Source organism: Salmo trutta, chromosome 12 (assembly GCF_901001165.1).
Source record: "Salmo trutta chromosome 12, fSalTru1.1, whole genome shotgun sequence".
Lineage (NCBI taxonomy): Eukaryota > Metazoa > Chordata > Actinopteri > Salmoniformes > Salmonidae > Salmo > Salmo trutta.
In genome coordinates, this window is record NC_042968.1 from 334,822 (window position 1) to 351,787 (window position 16,966).

General features: G+C 41.4%; 1 protein-coding gene across 1 annotated transcript in view; it reads right to left on the bottom strand.

Moving 5' to 3' along the window:
• The window catches only part of LOC115202792 (ALK tyrosine kinase receptor-like), a 217,754-nt gene that overhangs the window by 180,003 nt on the left and 20,785 nt on the right, over positions 1-16,966 (bottom strand). The window contains exons 2-3 of the mRNA XM_029766822.1: positions 13,655-13,786; positions 6,072-6,209 (exon numbers count right to left, since the gene is read on the bottom strand). Coding sequence (XP_029622682.1) covers positions 6,072-6,209; positions 13,655-13,786 — 270 coding nt within the window. The remainder of the gene's footprint in view (positions 1-6,071; positions 6,210-13,654; positions 13,787-16,966) is intronic.

Sequence of the window (16,966 nt, forward strand, 5' to 3'; positions counted from 1 at the left end):
TCCCCAATTGGTAGTTACAGTCTTGTCCCACCGCTGCAACTCCCCTACGAACTCGGGAGAGGCGAACATCGAGGGCCATGCATCTTCCGAAACACGACCCTGCCAAGCCACACTGCTTCTTGACACACTGCTTGCTTAATCCGAAAGCCAGCCACACCGATGTGTCATCCTTGCAGGCGCCCGGCCTGCTAGAAAGAGTCGCTAGAGCGCGATGGGACAAGGAAATCCTGGCCGGCCAAACTGTCCCCTAACCTGGACAGTGCTGGGCCAATTGTGTGCCACATCATGAGTCTCCCGGTCACGGCCGGCTGTGACACAGCCTGGGATCGAACCCGGGTCTATAGAGACGCCTCATTTATAATCCACATAATAATAAAAATGTCCTGTTGCTGCAGGATTATTTTCCTGCTGTGAGAAACTGGGTCAAATGAAGATACAGCATCTGTACACAAGTACAGGCTTCAGCATGCTTTCATTTCGGCTGGCCCTTAGCCGAACTCGGCTAGCTGAACCGAACAAGTGTGCTCGCATACTCACTTAAAATAACTTTGCTTGGAAAATGAGAAAAAAGCAACAATAGTACAGGTTGTCCATTTTGAGACTCCATAGCCAGTATACACATTAATCGAAGATAACTCACGAAGTCGGTCATACATTTTTACATTTTTGCCGAAGAGTTCTTAGTCGCACAATTTTACATCTAAGACATTTGGTGCAGGATTTTTCTATGAATGAAAATGAGTCGTCTTTCATTGAACGACAATACAGACTTAATTGAAATTTACGTACTGTTGACCAATCACAGTACAAAGAGGCGTAAACTTAGGCTCCAAACTTCGGGTTTGCCTCCAGAAAAATAATGTGTGCCCTAACAGCCGAAAAAACCCTCACCGAAGTCCAAAGCGAAAAAAAACGTCACAGAATGTTGTCATATATGCACAAACTCAACCAAATTGTTTCAGCTGGGAAGCATGCAGACGCCTTAAGGGGTAACAGAGTGATTTGGGATAGCTAGGGTTTGTGGATATGGCCCATATGATTGATAAACTCAGCAAAAAAAGAAACGTCCTCTCACTGTCAGCAGCGTTTATTTTCAGCAAACTTAAAATGTGTTAATATTTGTATGAACATAACAAGACTCAACAACTGAGACATAAACTGAACAAGTTCCACAGACATGTGACTAACAGAAATGAATTAATGTGTCCCTGAACAAAGGGGGGGGGTCAAAATCAAAAGTAACATTCAGTATCTGGTGGCCACCAGCTGCATTAACCTCTACGGGCCACGGGGGCAGTATTGAGAATTTTGAAAAAAATATGTGCCCATTTTTAACTGCCTCCTACACCAACTCAGAAGCTAGGATATGCATATTATTACCACAGGCAAAAACCTGTGAAAAATAGATTAAAAAAAATGAGAATTTTGTGACTGTACTATTTAGTGTCATTGTTTTACAGATACCACAGTGAGAAAGGATTCAGTTCGCAACTCCTACTGCTTCCACTAGATGTCAACGATCTTTAGAAAGTTGTTTGAAGCATCTGTGATGAATACAGACCGAATTAGAATGCTTACAAGTTGACACGTCATCACTTCATTTTTTGCGCCTGCGCATAAATCTGAGAAGAGTGTCTTTGTCATAATCGTTTATTCTAGACACTTGATAGGTTGTGTGAAAATATTACTGATGTTTACTGATGTTTCACGTTAAAAATGGACCAAAAGATTAATGCTAAACAACGTTTGACATGTTTGAAGAAACGTAAATAGATTATTTACTAGGTTTTCTTTAGCTTTTCGGCGTGACTTTACACTGCCCACCTCATTTTGTGGGAGCCTACTGAACGCTAACTATTTGGACATAAATTATGAACTTTGTCAAAAGAAACCACATTTGTTCTGGACCTGGGATCTCTGGCAGCGCCTTCTGATGGAGATAATCAAAGGTAAGGGGATATTTAGAATGTTATTATCGATATTAGATGATGCTAATGCTAACGGTATAGCTTAGCTTAGCTTATAGCTTATTGTTGTTAGCATAGTACCAAGTTTATTGCAAAATGTGATTTCCCAGTAAAGTTATTTTGAGATCTGGCCATTCGGTAGCAATTACGAGATGATAATATATTATTCTTTGAATGACAATATTATAATTTACCAATGTTTTCGAATAGTAATTCCGTGATTTGTAATGCTAGATTCACTGGGAGCATTCGAGCCGAAAAAAATTCTGAATTTCACCGCGACTGTAAATGCTGTTTTTGGATATAAATATGAACTTGATGGAACTAAAAATGCATGTATTGTATAACATAATGTCCTATGAGTGTCATCTGATGCAGATTGTCAAAGGTAAGTGCATAATTCTAGCTAGTTTTCTGTCTGTTGATGCCCTTCTTTGAATTGGCTAAACATTACACGCAGCTATTGTCAATGTACTCTCCTCACATAACCTAACTTTATGCATTCTCCGTAAAGCCTCTGAAAATCGGACAGCGTGGTTAGATTTAGGAGATATATCTTTCAAATGGAGGAAAATAGTTGATTATTTGATTATTTGAAATGATTACTCTTGCAGTTTTGAATTCCCCGCCATGGTCACATGACAATGAATCCCAATACCGGGATAAGATCCTGCCCCCTGGCCTCAACAGGTTAACCTGTACTGCAGTACATCTCCTCATGGACTGCACCAGATTTGCCAGTTCTTGCTGTGAGATGTTACCCCACTCTTCCACCAAGGCACCTGCAGGTTCTCAGACATTTCTGGGGGGAATGGCCCTATCCCTCACCCTCCGATCCAATAGCTCCCAGATGTACTCAATGGGATTAAGATCCAGGCTCTTCGCTGGCCATGGCAGAACACTGACATTCCTGTCTTGCAGGAAATCACACACAGAACGAGCAGTATGGCTGGTGGCATTGTCATGCTGGAGGGTCATGTCATGAGCCTGCAGGAAGGGTACCACCTGAGGAAGCAGGATGTCTTCCCTGTAACGCACAGCGTTGAGATTGCCTTCAATGACAACAAGCTCAGTCCGATGATGCTGTGACACATCGCCCCAGACCATGACAGACCCTCCACCTCCAAATCGATCCCGCTCCAGAGTGTAACGCTCATTCCTTTGACGATAAACACGAATCCGACCATTACCCCCGGTGAGACAAAACCACGACTCGTCAGTGAAAAACATTTTTGCCAGTCCTGTCTGGTCCAGCGACGGTGGGTTTGTGCCCATAGGCGACGTTGTTGCCGGTGATGTCTGGTGAGGACCTGCCTTACAACAGGCCCACAAGCCCTCAGTCCAGCCTCTCTCAGCCTATTGCGGACAGTCTGAGCACTGATGGAGGGATTATGCCTTCCTGGTATAACTCGGGCAGTTGTTGTTGCCATCCTATACCTGTCCCGCAAGTGTGATGTTCGGATGTACCGATCCTGTGCAGGTGTTGTTACACGTGGAATGCCACTGCGAGGACGATCACCTGTCCATCCTGTCTCCCTGTAGCACTTTCTTAGGCGTCTCACAGTACGGACATTGCCATTTATTGCCCTGGCCACATCTGCAGTCCTCATGCCTCCTTGCAGCATGTCTAAGGCATGTTCATGCAGATGAGCAGGGACCCTGGGGATCTTTCTTTTGGTGTTTTTCAGAGTCAGTAGAAAGGCCTCTTTAGTGTCCTACGTTTTCATAACTGTGACCTTAATTGCCTACCGTCTGTAAGCTGTTAGTGTCTTAACGACTGTGCCACAGGTGCATTTTCATAAATTGTTTATGGTTCATTGAACAAGCATGAGAAACAGTTTTTAAACCCATTACAATGAAAATCTGCAAAGTTATTTGGATATTTCTGAATTAACTTTGAAAGACAGGGTCCTGAAAAAGGGATGTTTCTTTTTTTTCTGAGTTTAGTGACAATAAACTGAGTATACCAAACATTAGGAACACCTTCCTAATATTGAGTTGCACTCCCTCCCTTTGCTCTCAAAACAGCCTCAATTCATCAGTGTCGAAAGCATTCCACAGTAATTCTGGCCCATGTTGACCCCAATGCTTCCTACAGTTGTGTCAAGTTGGCTGGAGTTCCTTTGTACTGTGGACTATTCTTGATAGACACGGGAAACTGTTGATCGGGAAAAACCCAGCAACAGCTGCTGTCCTTGACACAAACCGTTGTACCTGGTACCTACTACCATACCCGTTCAAAAGCACTTAAATATTTTGTCTTGCCCATTCACCTTCAATGGCACATGTACACATTCCATATCTCAATTGGCTCAAGGTTTAAAAATCATGATTTAACCTGTCTCCACCACTTCATCTACACTGATTAAAGTGGATTCAACAAGTGAGATCAACAAGGAATCATAGCTTTCACATGGATTCACCTGGTCAGTCTATGTCATGGAAAGAGCAGGTGTTCTTATATATATATATATATATATACAGTTGAAATCGGAAGTTTACATACACATAGTTTGGAGTCATTAAAACTCGTTTTTCAACCACTCACAAATTTCTTGTGAACAAACTATAGTTTTGGCAAGTCGGTTAGGACATCTACTTTATTTCAAACAATTGTTTACAGACAGATTATTTAACTTATAATTCACTGTATTACAATTCCAGTGGGTCAGAAATGTACATACACTATACACCATACACTTCTGATATGCTAATTGACATAATTTGAGTCAATTGGAGGTGTACCTGTGGATGTATTTAAAGGCCTACCTTCAAACTCAGTGCCTCTTTGCTTGACATCATGGGAAAATCAAAAGAAAGCAGCCAAGACCTCAAAAAAACACTTGAAGACCTCCACAAGTCTGGTTCATCCTTGGGAGCAATTTCCATACACCTGAAGGTACCACGTTCATCTGTACAAACAATAGTACGCAAGTATAAACACCATGGGACCACGCAGCTGTCATACCGCTCAGGAAGGAGACGCGTTCTGTCTCCTAAAGATGAACGCACTTTGGTGCAAAAAGTACAAATCAATCCCAGAACAACAGCAAAGGACCTTGTGAAGATGTGAAGGAAACAGGTACAAAATAATCTATATCCACAGTAAAACGAGTCCTATATCGACATAACCTGAAAGACCGCTCAGAAAGGAAGAAGCCACTGCTCCAAAACCGCCATAAAAAAGCCAGACTACGGTTTGCAACTGCACATGGGGACAAAGATCGTACTTTTTAGAAAAATGTCCTCTGGTCTGATGAAACAAAAAAATAACTGTTCGGCCATAATGACCATCGTTACGTTTGGAGAAAAAGGAGGAGGCTTGCAAGTCGAAGAACAACATCCCATCCGTGAAGCACGGGGGTGGCAGCATCATGTTGTTGGGGTGCTTTGCTGCAGGACAGACCGGTGCACTTCACAAAATAGATAGCTTCATGAGGTAGGAAAATTATGTGGATATATTGAAGCAACATCTCAAGACATCAGTCAGGAAGTTAAAACTTGGTCGCAAATGGGTCTTCCAAATGGACAATGACCCCAAGCATACTTCCAAAGTTGTAGCAAAATGGCTTAAGGACAACACATTCATGGTATTGGAGTGGCCATCACAAAGCCCTGACCTCAATCCTATAGAACATTTGTGAGCAGAACTGAAAAAGTGTGTGTGAGCAAGGAGGCCTACAGAACTGACTTAGTTACACCAGCTCTGTCAGGAGGAATGGGCCAAAATTCAGCCAACTAATTGTGGGAAGCTTGTGGAAGGCTACCCGAAACGTTTGACCCAAGTTAAACAATATAAAGGCAATGCTACCAAATGCTAATTGAGTGTATGTAAACTTCTGACCCACTGGGAATGTGATGAAAGAAATAAAAGCTGAAATAAATCATTCTCTCTACTATTTTCTGACATTTCATATTCTTAAAATAAAGTGGTGATCCTAACTGACCTAAAACAGCACATTTTTACTAGGATTAAATGTCAGGAATTGTGAAAAACTGAGTTTAAATGTATTTGGCTAAGGTGTATGTAAACTTCGACTTCAACTGTATATATATATAGAGATTTAAGTGACGACATGTCTTTAAAAAGCACTGATGAGTCACCTGAGGATGATGGACAGCTAGGCCACACCTTCTTTGGAAGGGTGCGAACACGCCTCCAGGAGGATCCCTTGGCTGCAATTGGCTGCCATCCGCACTCACCGTCCTCGAAGGAGCAATAGCTGCCATTGAGAAACTGACCTGAAATTGAGAGATAGCGGTAGAGAGAGGAGAAGAGAGTGAGTAGCCTCAAACGAGCTGTAGCTGCAGATGAATTGACCTAGGAGAGAGAGATAGCGAGCGAGAGAGCAAGAAAGAGTGGGGAGCCATCCAAGCAACTAGCTTTCACAAGTCTGAAAGACATGAATGTAGCTAGACCTCTGAGTTAGACCTCTGGGCTGGGTTGTCGGAGAGAGGGAGGAGAAAGAAAATCTGAGAAATCAAAATAAGAGAAAAAGGGGAGGTGATTCAAGCCTGCTGCGAATGGGGGTGTCTGTACTGTATACAGTATATAACTGCCTAAAAGCCACTTCATAGGTGGCAGGTAGTTGTCCAAGGTTTCTAGTAGGACCATTAGACATGTTTCACATAGAATTTGCCAAGTTATCTCAGCAAGGATGCATGCTGTTAACCAGTGGCGATTTTAGCATGTAAATCTTGGGGCATCCCAATTGAAATAGAATTGGGATGCATGCCAGCAAAGCCACTACACAACACAACACTAGATAATACATTAATTGCACTATAACGGTGACAAATGGTGCCCACAAACTGTTAGGGCCTACATCAAGCTGTCCTAACAGCAAAGACCGAACAGCAGTCCCAACACCTTACCACTGGTACACCTGGCTATCAGCAGAGCCTTATCTGACAGCGAAACAGTTCATTCAAGCTAATTTACTGCCTTTAAAAAAATATATAGCTGATATGGCTGACTTGCTTAACTTCTCTAGGGTAGGGGGCAGTATTTTGACGTCTGGATGAAAGGCATGCCCAAATTAAACTGCCTGCTACTCAGGCTCAGAAGGGTGGATATGCATATTATTAGTAGATTCGGATAGAAATCACTCTGAAGTTTCTACAACTGTTTGAATGATGTCTGTGAGTATAACAGAACTCATATGGCAGGCAAAATCCTGAGAAAAATCCAACCAGAAAGTGTGGAAATCTGAGGTTTGTAGTTTTTCAAGTGATTGCCTATACAGTATACAGTGACTTAGGGTTCATTTTGCACTTCCTAAGGCTTCCACTAGATGTCAACAGTCTTTAGAACCTTTTCATGCTTCTACTGTTACTGGGGCGAGAATAAGAGCCCATTCAACCAGTGGACTGCCTAAGACCAATGAGGTCTTTACTGCGCTGTCATGCAGGAGCGCTGTTTTTACTTTTTCCTCTGTAATGAATACGCTAATGTCCTGTTGGAATATTATCTAATATTTATGATAAAAAGACCCTGAGGATTGATTATAAACATCGTTTGACATGTTTCTACGAGCAGTAATGGAACTTTTTGACTTTTCGTCTATGGTTTTGCGCTCGCGCATTGTGCCTTTGGAATAGGGTTCTGAACGCATGAACAAAACGGAGGTATTTGGACATAAATATGGAGTTTATCGAACAAAATGAACATTTATTGTGGAAGTGGGAGTACATTCCGACGAAGATCAGCAAAGGTAAGTGAAGATTTATAATACTATTTCTGAGTTTTGTTGACTCCAGAACTTGGCAGGTAACTGTATAGCTTGCTTTGAGGGCTGAGCTCTGTACTCAGAATATTGAACAATGTGCTTTCGCCGTAAAGCTATTTTGAAATCAAACACAGTGGTTGCATTAAGGAGAAGTGTATCTATAATTCTTTCAATAACTGTTGTAAATTTATCAACGTTTATGATGAGTATTTTTGTAAATTGATGTGCTCATTCACCGGGGGTTTGGAGGCAAAACATTTTCTGACCATCACGTGCCAATGTAAAATGGGGTTTTTGGATATAAATATGAACTTTATCGAACAAAACATACATGTAATGTGTAACATTGAGTCCTGGGGGTGTCATCTGATGAAGATCGTCAAAGGTTAGTGATTAATTTTAGCTGTATTTCTGTTTTTTGAGATGCCTTGCTTGGAAAATGGCTGTGTGGTTTTTCTTGTCTCAGCGCTGTCCTAACATAATCTAATGTTATGCTTTCGCCGTAAAGCCTTTTTGAAATCGTACAATGTGGTTGGATTAATGAGAAGTGTATCTTTAAAATTAGATATAATAGCTGTATGTTTGAGAAATTTGAATTATGAGATTTTTGTTGTTTTGAATTTGCCGCCCTGCTATTTCACTGGCTGTTGAATAGTGTGTCCCGCGGGTGCTAGCGTCTCACATACACCAGAGAGGTTAAACAAATGACAATTGAGATTTACAAACTATGGCATAAGGGGACGACAAGCGGAGAAGAGGCAATCCGTAATTTCGATTAAGACATTAATGAGCATGCTAGGACGGACGTAGTCAATATAACTATTTGTTCAGCACTTTTTAAATGTACAGCGAACATGGGCCATTCTTACAGTGTTCTCCCTGTACACCAAGTCAGAACTGTAGGATATATAAAGGGGGCATATAAGCAAACAATGAAAGCTCTTATAATATTTCATGATTACACTTCTCCAAAACAGTTCATAGGCTACATGTACACCACCAAGTCAGAAAAGTATGCAAAATTAAGAGGAGAAAATAGACCAAATTATTAGGCCGTGATTGCTTTGCAAGGCTTGCAGTTAGCCACTTATTCCATCCAAACCATTCAAACCACATTGTTGAATTTGCGATTTCCAACTTGTTGTGTAATGTTTATGTCCAATGGCTGATGAGCACCAATATATTTCATCAATATTTGCTCTTCATTTTTTCTCTTTGTATGACAAGGATTGACCCTGCTGGTCCTCTATGACCATATTTAACCTGTTGGGGATAGGGGGCAGTATTTGCACGGCTGGATAAAAAATGTACCCGATTTAACCTGTTAGGACTAGGGGGCAGTATTTACACGGCCAGATAAAAAAACGTACCCGATTTAATCTGGTTACTACTCCTACCCAGTAACTAGAATATGCATATACTTATTAGATATGGATAGAAAAGACCCTAAAGTTTCTAAAACTGTTTGAATGGTGTCTGTGAGTATAACAGAACTCATATGGCAGGCAAAAACCTGAGAGATTCCTTTACAGGAAGTGGCCTGTCTGACCATTTATTGGCTTTCTTTGACATCTCTTTCCAAAACAAAGGATCTCTGCGGTAACGTGAGACTTCCCACGGCTCCCATAGGCTCTCAGAGCCCGGGAAAAAGCTGAATGTCATCATTCCAGCCCCAGGCTGAAACACATTATCGCCTTTGTCAAGTGGCCGATCAGTAGACAATGGGCATTAGGCGCGTGCACTGGTCGCCCCCGTCTTTCTTTTTTTTCCTCTATTTAGCTAAACGCATATTGCCGGTCGGAATATTATCGCTTTTTTACGAGATAAATTGCATAAAAATTGATTTTAAACAGCGGTTGACATGCTTCGAAGTACGGTAATGGAATATTTAGAATTTTTTTGTCACGAAATGCGCCATGCTCGTGACCCTTATTTACCATTTCGGATAGTGTCGTGAACGCACGAACAAAACGCCGCTGTTTGGATATAACGATGGATTATTTGGGACCAAACCAACATTTGTTATTGAAGTAGAAGTCCTGGGAGTGCATTCTGACGAAGAACAGGAAAGGTAATAACATTTTTGTTATAGTAAATCTGATTTTGGTGAAGGCTAAACTTGCTGGGTGTCTAAATGGCTAGCCCGTGATGGCTGGGCTATGTACTTAGAATATTGCAAAATGTGCTTTCACCAAAAAGCTATTTTAAAATCGGACATATCGAGTGCATAGAGGAGTTCTGTATCTATAATTCTTAAAATAATTGTTATGCTTTTTGTGAACGTTTATCGTGAGTAATTTAGTAAATTGTTAGTAAATTCCCCGGAAGTTTGCAGGGGGGAATGCTAGTTCTGAACGTCACATGCTAATGTAAAAAGCTGGTTTTTGATATAAATATGAACTTGATTGAACAAAACATGCATGTATTGTATAACATAATGTCCTAGGTGTGTCATCTGATGAAGATCATCAAAGGTTAGTGCTGCATTTAGCTGTCTTCTGGGTTTTTGTGACATTATTTGCTAGCTTGAAAAATGGGTGTCTGATTATTTCTGGCTGGGTACTCTGCTGACATAATCTAATGTTTTGCTTTCGTTGTAAAGCCTTTTTGAAATCGGACAGTGTGGTTAGATTAACGAGAGTCTTGTCTTTAAATAGCTGTAAAATAGCCATATGTTTGAGAAATTGAAGTAATAGCATTTCTAAGGTATTTGAAAATCGCGCCACAGGATTCAACTGGCTGTTACGTAGGTGGGACGATTTGGTGCCACCTGCCCTAGAGAGGTTAATCTGGTTACTACTCCTGCCCAGTAACTAGAATATGCATATAATTGTTTGATTTGGATAGAAAACACCCTAAAGTTTCTAAAACTGTTTGAATGGTGTCTGTGAGTATAACAGAACTCATATGGCAGTCAAAACCCTGAGACAAATCCTGACAGGAAACTGAAATCTGATGTGTGGATATCACTTCAAACATTTGCCATTGAAACACACAGGGGCTTGTGAATCATTTAGCACTTCCTATGGCTTCCACTAGATGTCCCCAGTCTTTACAAAGTGGTTTGAATCTCCTATGGTAGTAACTGACCCAAAGAGAGGCTGTGGCACTTGGTCACAGGGGATGGGCCATTACCATTGTGACGTCGGCGCCCATGACTACTCTCCCTTTTCGAAACGTTTTGAAAAACAATGCAACCGTCCCAATGGAATATTATTGAAGCCCTGGTTGAAAAAGCCCCTAAAGATTTATGTTATACAACGTTTGACATGTTTGAACGAACTTAAATATAGATTTTTTGCTCATTCCTGACGACAAGTCAGACGCACACGGTACATTTTCACTAGCCTTCGGAGTGCGCTAACACTATTGGGACATAAATTATTGACTTTTTTGAACAAAACTACATTTGTTATGGACCTGGGATTCCTAGAAGTGCCTTCTGATAAAGATAATCAAAGGTAAGGTATTATTTACAATAGTATTTTTGATGGTTGATCGTTCCAAGTTGGCTCCAACATGTATAGCCTAGACTTTTTTTCTGGGCATACCACGTCGTTTATTGCAAAGTGTGATTTCCCAGTAAAGTTATTTTTAAATCTGGCAAAGCGATGGCATTCAATACATGTTAATCTATAAGTCTTTGAATGACAATATTACATTTTAACAATGTTTTCGAATAGTAATTTTGTAAATTGTAGCGCTAATTCACCGGAAGCATTTGAGGGAAAAGATTTTCTGAACGTCATGCGCCGATGTAAAATGCTGTTTGTATATATAAATATGAACTTTATCGAACGAAAAATGCATGTATTGTGTAACATGATGTCCTAGGAGTGTCATCTGATGAAGGTTGTCAAAGGTTAGTGCTGCATTTAGCTGTGTTTTGAGTATTTGTGATGCATGCTAGTTGCTTTGAAAATGGCTGTGTGATTATTTCTGGCTGGGTACTCTGCTGACATAATCTAATGTTTTGCTTTTGCTGTAAAGCCTTTTTGAAATCGGACAACGTGGTTCGATTCAGGAGATGTGTATCTATAAAACTATGTAAAATAGTCATATGTTTGAGAAATTGAAGTTATAGCATTTATGAGGTTTTGCATTTAGCGCGACGCAATTCCACTGGCTGTTGATTAGGGTGGGACGCAAGCACTCACTCCCTCTCTCTTTCCCATTTCTCCCTAGAAAGGAGGGAGAAATGGGAAAGAGAGAGGGAGTGAGTGACAGAGAAAGAGAGAGGAAAGAAGAAGAGAAAGAGTGAGAGAAAAGATCATGGGAGGAGAGTAAATGGAGAGAAATACAAAAAACACATGAATCACTGTTTAATAGAAAATAAAAAATGTAAGTAATTCCTTCTCAGATGTGACAGATTGAGAGCGAGAGAGTGAGAGTGAGAGACAGACAAAGACAGAGAGGGGAGAGCTCTAGGTTCCCAACACAGTTCATTCAGCCTTTATGTCCTTACTATCATGTTGCAATCATCAGGAAAAGGGCTGGTGATCCATTGCTTTTACAAAAGTAGAGTAATATAATTTGGTACTTTCTCTTTCATGTTTTGGTTTTACCCACTTCTCATGTCAAATACAGTCAATCCAATAAATGAGACCAATGATGTAACTAGTGTTATCGTAACCATGGACAAATAACTACTCCACATTTGACAAGGTTGACTGGCAATATTCGCAGATAAGATACAGCAGAGCATTTGCCACAAAGCGTGAGCGAACATTTGATATTGGATGTGTGTTGGATGCGTAACGAGCGTCCTAATCATGTTATGCACACCTCTCAAGTCACTCACTGTAGAAAGACCATGGCATCATCAATTCCAGTGAATATGAGGCTGTGCAACCTCTGGCTTTCACATATACTGATTTCCATGCATTTCATGTTTTAAGTGGTGCTTAATTCAACAAATTCTACTCAGAATCCCTTTCATGGAATTGGTTGTCTCTCTGGGGCATCTCCAACACACAGCACATTCAAATGTACACTACCTCCTGGGTTAGCACTCTAGGCTAATTAGCATTGATAGCTTGACAGCTATTCCCCACTGGGCAAAAACTGGTTAAATCAACTTAGTTTCCACCAGAAAATTGAATATGATGACGATTGAATTTGAAAAAAGTCATCAACTTAAGGCAAATTGATACTTTTTTCCTAAATTTAATGACGTGGTGATTCTTTTATTTTTGTTTAACGTTGAATTCACGTTAGTTGACAATCCAACCAAATGTAAATCAAAACTAAACATTGAACTGACGTCTGTGCCCAGCGGGTACAGTGGGAAAAAGCCTCTTGTCTCGCTAGCCCCCCCAGTTTGTCAACCTATAAGCACAGGGGAGCAGCGATCATGCTAATAAGTGGCACACAGGAGGCTTATCATGCACTGTGGGGGCATATTAATTCTGGTCAGCTTCATATGTATGTACATGGAAGGTCAGTCATTTAGTATAAATTAACATTCTGTATGCTTTTCCGGAATTCCCTTCAAATGTATTTCCAGAGATATGTGTATCGACACACATGCAATTATATATGTATAAATGGTAAACTACACACACACACACACACACACACACACACACACACACACACACACACACACACACACACACACACACACACACACACAAGTAATCATGCCTTAAAGAAACACTATTTTCTATATTTTCAGTGTACAAATGAAAAAAACTGAGGACTGTGCATTTCAATGGGCATGACAACCCTGCCCACAAACATATCCAGCCACACACATATACCAAATTATCCAGGGCAAGGGGACTTTCTAACCCAACGTTGGCAGAACAACTATTCCTGAGCCTTGAGATAACGAATGTGTTACAGAATCAAAAATTACAACCGCAGAAAATGTCAAGGGTGAGAAGCACTAGCGAAGCATGGCAGAGGCATGCTGACCCCCCCCCCCACATACACCAGTAGATAGGCTGTACTCACGGCACATGTTCCCTTCGTCATCGCCGAGCGGGCAGTCCATCTTGAAGTCACACAGCTGTCCCAGAGGGACCCCTGGGCCCTGGTTACAATGGTACTGGCCCTGGAGGGTGATGTTGTGGATTGGGTAGGGATCTGGAGAGAAGCAAAGACAGAGATAGAAACATATCTGTCAACAGAGAGCAATGAATCATCATCAGAATGACATGATTGAGGCTTTAGGTTGTCTTAAAATGGACACGTATGCCAAACTGGTACTATGTAGGGGAGAGTGGGGTAAGTTAAGACATTTTCTTAATTCCATATATGTTATTTCATCATTTTGATGTCTTCACTATTATTTTATAATGTAGAAAATAGTAAAAATAAAGAAAAACCCTTGAATGAGTAGCTGTGTCAAAACTTTTGACTGTTACACAACATCCTGAAATATACTGCATCCCTGGAAATGATCAGAATTCATGTAAACATTACAGTTTCAAAACATATAGGATAAGTTGAGCGACAGGACAGGGTAAGTTAAGTCGCCTACACATTTCTCTACTGAATGAAATATTACCATGTCTATCTTTATTTCCCAAACACAATTCAACACAATAACAATTTTGCAATATAATTTTGCATCCTTTAACAGAGTCTTAACACCAAACATACACTTTCTATTTTTTTAAACACTTTTAACATTGGCCCTGTTATTACTTCATATCCCAGCGAAAATAACTTGCATTACGCCTGGAAAGAACACTTCAATTTGCTCAACTTGCCATTGACTCAACCATTGAATGCGGAAGACACATTTCGGTTGAATGCTTTCACTTGTGCAAAAGACTAGGTATCCCCTTTCCTTTTCCATTCCCCATGGCCATTGGCAAACATTTTGACTATATTAGCCCACACAGCTACAAGGATTCACTTTCATGCTAGGTTTATGACCACATATCGAAGCTTTTTGAGACCCCAACTTATGTACAGAACAATCTTAAAAAGATCTACCTTGGTTTAGATATAAGCATCATTAAACCTCTAACGCACGTGTCAAACTCTTCCATGGAAGGCCGAGTGTCTGCAGGTTTTCACTCCTCCTTTGTACTTGATTAACCTTTTGAGGATAGGGGGCAGTATTGAGAATTTTGGAAAAAATATGTTCCCATTTTTAACTGCCTCCTACACCAACTCAGAAGCTAGAATATGCATATTATTGTTCAGGTTTGGATAGAAAACACTCTGAATTTTCTAAAACTATGGCAGGCAAAAACCTGACAAGGTTTCAAGCAGGAAGTACCCTGTCTGACAAGGAGTCGTGCGTCTTTTTATTGAAAAGTAAGGATCTTAGCTGTAACGTGACAATTCCCAGGGCTCCAATAGGCTCTCAGAGCCCGGGAAATAACTGAAGGTTTACGAGGGAGCCTCAGGCTGAAACACATTATCACCTTTTGTTAGTGGCTGCTCAGAGGACCTTTGAATGAGGCGCGTGCACGAGTCGCTCCTGAGGAGAAATTTTATTCGGCTGTTTAGGCTCAATGCATACTCCCGGTCGGAATATTATCACTTATCTACGAGATAAATGGCATAAAAATTGGTTTTAAACAGCGGTTGACATGCTTCGAAGTACGGTAATGGAATATTTAGACATTTTTGTCACGCCAATGCGCCATGCGCGACACCGTGAAGAAGCATTCTGATAGTGTCTAGAACTCACGAACAAAACGAACAAAACGTCGCTGTCACGTCGCTGTGATGGCGTCTTGTTCCAAGATGGCGTAGCAGTTCAGACGTCCTGTCGTGTCCCGTATATATATATATATATATTTACATATTTTTTCTTCACTTATCTTTTTACATTTTTTTTATTCTAAATACTCAACCTCAAAGCACTCTCCTGCAACCCGCCTCATCAATTAAAAAAAAAAAAGAAAGTATTATTTACCTCATCTGAATTCCACGACAGAAGCTAGCCAGAGGTTAGCCATTTTCACTGGCTAACGTTGAAGTTCAGCTAGCTACGGTTAGCTGTCCTCAGCTATCCATTAGCTCGAAAAGCTATCGCCAGTTTTTGTACAGCGCGACTCAGACCAGAGCATATCGGACCTATTCTCTCTCCTTTCCTCGATTTCTACCGCAGGCTCTGGACATTTACACCTGGATCTTGCAGCTAACTAGCTGCTACCTGAGTGACTATTGGCAACGTCGGTCTCGGAATTAACACACACTATTACGGAGCTAGCTAGCTAGCCAGCTGAAGAGTTCCGTCAGCCACTCGTGGGCTATTCCTGAGCTAGCCAGCTGAAGTGTCTCCTGGGCTACAACTCACCTATCCTGACCCGTTTTACTGCCGATGCGGAGCCCCATTGGGTCTTCACGACTGGATCACCGACGTTATCTGCCCGAGGGAGTTGTCCAACTGGCCCCTCCGTCGCGACGTAACCTGATCGCCCATCTGCGGCCGGCTAATCGTTAGCTGTCTTTTCGGCTGCGATCTGAATAGGTCTGTCGGACACTTTTCTTGGGCCACTATAACTAACTATTTTGCCAACTTGGACAGGTCCCCCCTTCCACACGGAACCCCACTAACCCACAGACGGAAACGCACGAGGCGGCTAAAAACAGACCTCCCTCCCATCTTCCACCAGCTTGCTACCTATGGCCCGGCTAGCTGTCTGAATCTCACTGGACCCTCTGATCACTCGGCTAAGCATGCCTCTCCTTAATGTCAATATGCCTTGTCCATTGCTGTTCTGGTTAGTGTTTATTGGCTTATTTCACTGTAGAGCCTCTAGCCCTGCTCATTATACCTTATCCAACCTCTCAGTTCCTCCACCCACACATGCTATGACATCTTCTGGTTTCAATGATGTTTCTAGAGACAATATCTCTCTCATAATCACTAAATGCCTAGGTTTACCTCCTCTGTACTCACATCCCACCATACCTTTGTCTGTACATTATACCTTGAAGCTATTTTATCGCCCCCAGATACCTGCTCCTTTTTCTCTCTATTCTGGACGTCACAGACGACCAATTCTTATAGCTTTTAGCCGTACCCTCATACTTATTCTTCTCTGCTCCGCTGGGGATGTAGAGGTGAATCCAGGCCCTGCAGTGCCTGGCTCCACACCTACTCCCCAGGCGCTCTCTTTTGATGACTTCTGTAACCGTAATAGCCTTGGTTTCATGCATGTTAACATTAGAAGCCTCCTCCCTAAGTTTGTTTTATTCACTGCTTTAGCACACTCTGCCAACCCGGATGTCCTAGCTGTGTCTGAATCTTGGCTTAGGAAGTCCACCAAAAACTGTGAAATCTTCATCCCTAACTAC